This window comes from Hypomesus transpacificus, unplaced genomic scaffold (assembly GCF_021917145.1).
Source record: "Hypomesus transpacificus isolate Combined female unplaced genomic scaffold, fHypTra1 scaffold_411, whole genome shotgun sequence".
Taxonomy (NCBI): domain Eukaryota; kingdom Metazoa; phylum Chordata; class Actinopteri; order Osmeriformes; family Osmeridae; genus Hypomesus; species Hypomesus transpacificus.
Window position 1 is genome coordinate 15,427 of NW_025813929.1, and position 6,565 is coordinate 21,991.

Here is a 6,565-nt window from a genome sequence, read left to right on the forward strand (position 1 = left end):
GTGTGAGAGCTTGTGATAGATAAGTGAGAGAAAAAAGTGTGAGGGAGTGTTTGAAAGAAAGAGAGCTCTTTCCCCCGTGCGTTTCGAGTGTGTGTGTGTGTGTCTAAGCTCTGCCGTTGGCGGATTCCAGAGCCGCCTCAACAAAACCTTGAGATGACCTGAGTTGTCTCAGGTGATTTTCATTATGTTTCTTTGAGTTCCTCAGACAAACCTGCCTCCATTACTGCGGGGGTGAAGGAGGTGGGAGGAGGGAGGGGGGAAGCGAGAGGCTCAAAGAAAGAGAAGGGTTCACATAAAGCACAGGAATGGTAGAAACAGTGGAGACAAAATACTCTTGACGAAACACTTCCGCTCGTGCTTTTATTCAGCAGTCACAACATCAACGATGCACTTTCTGGCTTTAGTGTATATGTGTTAACATAAGGTGGGCTTGAAATAAAGCTCTGTTTTATATGGCACAAAAGAATATCGATCCTATCCACAGCTGGGAGTGTCACGACAGTGTGTACGGTTTTGGGGCTGGAGTTCGGGGCACAAGGTTAGCTGGAGGGCCAGGATAGCCTCTGCTGAAATAAACATGGGTCATATCGAGAGAAAGGTTGCGCAACGGATGGGAGGCGGAGACGAGGGAGGGATCGAGGGGCGAGCGACAGGGGGACGGAAAGGACAGCGCACCACGTCTCCTGCCCCGAGGAGACAGACACGCCGGGAATATGAGCCGTCCGTCTCTCCTTCCTCCCTCCCTGGTCTCTCATGACAAACCTGCACCACTGGAGACACCTGTTTCTCCCTGTCTCTTTCTCGCCCCCCCGTCTCTTTGTCTCTTCGCCAACCCCTCCCCCCCCCCGCCCCCTCCCGTTCTTGTCTCTGTCAACATCTTTTGTCGGAGGCCTCCTTCCACAGCCTGATGAGAGACTATGCCACGAGATGAATAATTTGCTCTCTCTTTTTTTGACATGGTTACTCTTTCTGTCTCTCCAAGACTGCCTAGAGGCACGCCTAACAGTGTATGCACACACACACACACACAAACGCACACAGGGCTTAAATGAGCACACACGCCCTACTCCGTCCATGGCACATCTGTGTAAATAAATCCACCTTCCAGAGATCCCGCTCCCCTCCCCCTTCTTCACAAACACACACCTGGCACCTGTGCCCCTCCCTCTACACACGCACACCCGTCGAACCCTCCCACCGTAGCTACTCCATACGCCATCTTCTCCACACCCCCACGCTCACAACCGCAATCTTCTACTCACTCAGATTTAGCGTTGAAAAGGAAACGTCGAGGTTTAGCCGAACCCTCCCCCTTGTCCTCCTGTCTTTCAGGGTCCACAGCCATTCAACTCCATCTGAATTCTCCCATTCTTCCACCACAGACTTACCCTAGATGGCCACACCGAGCCTTCTGAACCCCCTAATCTTGTTTGGACAATCATACTTTTCCTAATTTTTATTTATGCATGGCTTACGTGGCATGGCAGATCCCAAAACTCCCCAAATCCTGACTCACATTCACGAGGACCACATGCACCTTCTTAAATCCCCCTCGAGTCAATATTCCTGGACGTTTCCAGAATTCCTGAAGCATCTCGCTGTGGGTAGGAAAGTCTTGCCAGTTTCATGAGAGAACTGTCTGGAGTTTTCAACAGATGATGAAGCACTTAGCTAACGGGTGATTCAGTTGGTTCCCGCGGAGACTATGCGAGACGAGGCTGGCTGAGTTAGCTCTGTGTTAGCTTGGTGCTGAATTAACCATTGACACCATGCAGGCATTTTTAACAACTGCTGTTGAAATAGTCACCCACGATTGGATCAATCCAGTCAAGCACAACAAAGAATCACGAGATGGCCGCGACGAAGACCAAGTGACAAAGATTAACCTCAGTTTACTGATTGGGGAGTGCATTAAATGACCTGAATCCAAACATGGTGTAAGCTTAAATGAACTCAGAATATGTGCTTGAAAGGTCAGGCTGATTTACCAGGCTTTGAAACAGCAGTGCTGGGTAGGGTGAATTCGGGTAATCTAGGATTTTTGTTGTGGCATGCATATTCTCATCGGAGCTTCCTCATTTACTAGTGCCCTGACCCTTTCAGTAACACCACACCAATCACGCTTTGTGATTTCAGTCACATAACATCCACGCTAGCCCTAGAGTCAAAGTTCTGTGGACTAGACATGGTCATAGCAGGGAAGAAAACGCTCTGGAGTTTAGGTGTCCCACATTGTCCCAGATAACCCAAATTCACCCTGCGGGTTAGACAGAGCTGCCCTTATAGAGTGAGAAGAGAAGGATGAGATGGTCGGGTAGGTCTACATCCTGGTGAGCAGCAGGTCCACAGCCTCACAGTTGGACTCTGGTTCCAGACCCAGCTCCTCTACCAGAACCTTCCTCTGGAACTCCTGAGAAGACAAGCACCACACAGTCTGGCTGTTCTTCTCTTTTTATAAAGTCTGATGTCCTAATAAATTCAATTTCACATGGAAGCAAGTCCAACTTCACTGAATTTGGTATGCAGTAGGATAAATAATGATATCATGCGGAAAGTACATTTAAACCATTCTTAGGGGACGTCTGGAGAAAAGAGCTTTTCACCAACCTCTCTTTGATCACTGTCAGTAACGCGATCATTTAAGACAGTGGGGATACTCCTTCGGAAAGTTTAATTGATAAATAAACCTCGAGTGAAATCTTTGGACCGTCTTGAGTTCAAGATCTTCTTATTCATTTTCATATTCCCTGTGTGTGTGTGTGTGCGCGCGCGTTCCTTACTCTGAACCTCCTCAGCCGTGCCAGTCGGTCTTGGAGGGCCTGTTCTTGTGTGGACGCCAGCTCTGCTATGTGGGTTCTCCACTGCTGCTCCTTCTCCTGCACGACACACACACACACACACAGCATTTAATCCGCTGTCTGTCTCCCTGATCGACACCAACTCAGATTAAACCAAAACTTTGACCCCCTAGCATCTCATGACGGTAACGCCGCCAATTTGCACCTCCCATGGACTAGAACCTTCCGCTTCGAAGGTCAGACACGTCTAAATCCCAACTCCAACCTCCAGCCTGAGCATCAAGCAGATGAGATCCGAGATGAAGAAGCATTCTATTATTTCCAGATTAACAGCTAAGCAGGCCATGAACTTGACAAGCCTCATGTTCTGTATGTAAATCCTCAAGCTCACTCTGTGTGGGAAGGCTGGTTATCAACGGGGAACCAAACAGGAAACTTTTTTGCTTGAGCTAATCAGGTCAAACCAGAACCATATTTATATAATGTATAGAGCCAATCCCCTAGAACCATGGAGAGGCCCGGTAAAAGTAAAGAGTAAAGAGTCTCTGATCTAGGATCCTTTTAGCTTCTCAGAATCTAAGTTCTAAGTCACTATGAAGGGACTGATCCATCTGAGCCTGGATCCGTTTGGACATTCCATTGCGTTCTGCCCCTGCGCCCCTAGCTGGGCCTAGGTGGATGGGAGAGACGGCTGTGGAGAACACACAGGGCCGCTGTCTCTCTGCAGAGCACCAGCAGAACTCTCCCCTGACCCCTGATGAGGGAGACATGGAGTGGGCTGGGTTTGACCCTTGACCCTCAAGAGTTACAGGGCTGAGAAGGGCCTTCAGGGATAGTCGTGTTTCCTGCCTGGTGTGTGTGTGTGTGTGTGTGTGTGCGTGTGTGTGCGTGTGTGTGTGTGTGTGTGCGCGTTCAACTCCTGCGAGAGGGAATGCGGATCCCCACTCTCCCCCATGTGGGAACCGTTCAATCAGAGGAGATCCTATGTAATCCATCCCAAACATGTCCTGGCACCTTGCCTTTCCGCGCCCAACCACGCCCGCCAACCCCCCCCCCCCCTCCCACACACACAAAGTGTCCACAGACATTCGAAGCCCCCCCCCCCCAACACACACACAAACACACGCGCGGCCAGAGGGGGGCCGCCGCCTATTGAAGCGGCTTCATTTATTTTGCTTGGGATGTCTGTGATGGACGATAATGGTTTCAGATGGGATACACATGAGCACCAAGGCCAACCACTCTCAACAAGCACTGGCTGCCATCAATTACGGGGGCGGTCTTTCATGTGGCCCTGCGTGTGTGAGAGAGAAAGTGTGTGCGTGTGTGCGTGTGTGCGAGCGAGAGTGTGTCAGGGGAGACTGAGTATGTGGGGAGGAAGGAGGAAGCAGATGCTGGAAAGAAAGTTGACTGTCAGTCCCAAGCACGCCGCATTAGCCTCGCTGACGCATGTGGGGGGGCTGCGAGTCGAAGCTGTGGCCGTTTCCTCCGCGATTACACGCTCGCAACGCGAGGCCAGAACAGCCAGCCCATTCTTCTCCCCTGGAAGACGACAAAAAAAACAACATTCCCCTTGAGAGACTGCGATTCGAATGTGTACGATTCAACTGCCGGGCGTGGTAGAATAACACGGACCGGCGTGCGTTGTCTGTGTGTCAGTTGGGTTTGATAGAGTGCGACGGAGGTGGTCGCCGTTGCGGTGCCCCGCCGTCACGTCGGATGGCATCGCTCAGGCGCGTCACCGCGGCGCGCCCCGACACCGCGGCGGGAAATGTCCCCGAGCGGGAACCACTGACGCGTCCCTCGTTGACCTCACGCTCTCCTGTCAGGGAGGAGCTGAGACGGCAGCTCTCGGCGCACTCGCACACGCAGCTGCTCCGCTGGATGCTGCGTGTGTGCGTGTGTGGGCCTTGCGGACACTTCTGGCCTGTGTGTGTGTGTGTGTGTGTGTGTGTGTGTAGGTGTGTGTGTGTGTGTGTGCTCTAGCCCTTGAGCATGGGAGAAGGGGGCTTGATACATTTAGCAACCACAAGTGTTCCTAGCCCCCCCTCCCCCCTTTCCCCTTCACAGGGGTGTGTCTACCATTACTTCAGCGGGTGATTAAGGCTGTCACTCTGGGCCTTGAAGCTGGATGTGAAACAGCAGTCTGGATAGATACAGCCTAGCCCAGAGTGTGTTTGCTCTGGGCCGGGACGAAACTATCATTACCGCAATCAAGCTCAGTTACAGCCGTTTGGGTTATGAGCATAAGTGGTGGCCTTGGATTGACTTGTGAGGAAACGAAAGCGATAATATGCTTCAGGCATAGTGTAGCGTGGGTAGTGTGTGTGTGTGTGTACATGGGGGCTTGCCTACCTTCTTGCTTTCCTCCAGCTCGCGCTGTCTCTCCTGTTCCTGTCGCTCTCGCTCCTGCCGCCGACGGACCTGCCCGACACACAGGAAGTTACATACAGGAAGTTGTCCGACGCAAGGGGGAAGGGAGGCATGTCGACAGCAGGTGGTAACTGGGGATTGGGAGGCGCGTTTGGGTGGGTAAAGATAGACACTCACTCTCTCCTCTCGTCTGTCCTTCCTCTCGCTCTCCGGAGGGTCAGGCTCCTCCGGCATCGGCGGACGCTGTGTTCTCCTCGTCGATCCCAGAAAGGCGTAGTCCTCCTCTTTACACATTCCTCTCATGGACTGCACACAGGGAAAGAGCTTTTAGCCTTGCTACCTGAGGGAGAGCTGCTTCGTGACTGTAGGGTTGGTTGATTCATGATTGACATCTTGCCGAATCATTGGTTGGATTGATTGGATTCAGTGTGCTCCTTTCCTACTTCTTGAAAATGCCTGGATCAGGAACACGGACTGACATTTACACTTCTACAGTACACTTACTACAGTTCCAAACACTTTTTACCGAATCGAAAAAATACATGAAGGAACAAATTGATATCGTGGAGTGGATTGTCGTGTATAAAAAAAAACATATTTGAACCCCACAACAGCGTACCTTTGACATGGTAATGTCCTGGAATTTCTTCATATGGGCCATGCTGCCCGAGAAGGTCATAGAGACGATAATAAAAGATTCAGAATCAACTCATTTCAATATGGCCACAACAAGCTATAATCTTTATATGACCTACATGGCATCAGCAAAACATCTTTTAGAAAAATGAATCTATACAAATATCCCAAAGAAACTGTTTCTGACATTTGCAGAGGCTAACATGCTGAACTCTAACAATTCAAGCGCCATTCAGACAATAACAAGACAATAGCTACACATTAGCCCTTCAAACATAGATACAAAACCAACTTCAAACATCCACCCCATCACGGCAGATGCTTTCTCCCCAGCCCCCTGCTTTACTTACCCAACACAGAGGACCAGGTCACCTGGCCAGCCTCACCCCGGGTCTGGACAGTCTCTCCGGGTGTCCGTCTCCCTCTTCAGCCTCGCCCGCCTGAGGGGCTCCGTCCCTTTAACGCCACGCTCGGTCAGATGGCGGTGACGTGCCATGGCCCGTCCCATGGCACGTGTCCCGCACGCCTGTCATTTCAGCGCAGGGCCGAGAGAAGTGGAGCTCTGCTGCTAATAAAGAGCCAGCCATGCCAGGAGGGGGGGGGGGGGGGTGGGGTGGGTCATCGCTCAGGGTCACTCCAAAGGAGGAGGGGGGAAACATTATGGTTGTAAACCAAAACAACCAATGCTCGATTTTTTGGATGCAAAACGAATCAGTCGTTGATTTGCTGTACGTGCTTTTGTCGGGGTTAGGCCTATG

General features: G+C 51.3%; 1 protein-coding gene across 1 annotated transcript; it reads right to left on the minus strand.

The window, feature by feature from the left end:
• Window positions 1-748: 748 nt before the first annotated feature.
• On the minus strand, window positions 749-6,242 carry LOC124464738 (DNA damage-inducible transcript 3 protein). Its single transcript, XM_047016560.1, has 6 exons — window positions 6,158-6,242; window positions 5,791-5,833; window positions 5,349-5,477; window positions 5,154-5,222; window positions 2,781-2,876; window positions 749-2,410 (listed from the first exon to the last, which is right to left on the minus strand). Exons 2-6 carry the CDS (start codon window positions 5,830-5,832, stop codon window positions 2,321-2,323), a joined length of 426 nt encoding a protein of 141 aa, XP_046872516.1. The 5' UTR covers window position 5,833; window positions 6,158-6,242; the 3' UTR covers window positions 749-2,320.
• Window positions 6,243-6,565: the final 323 nt, after the last annotated feature.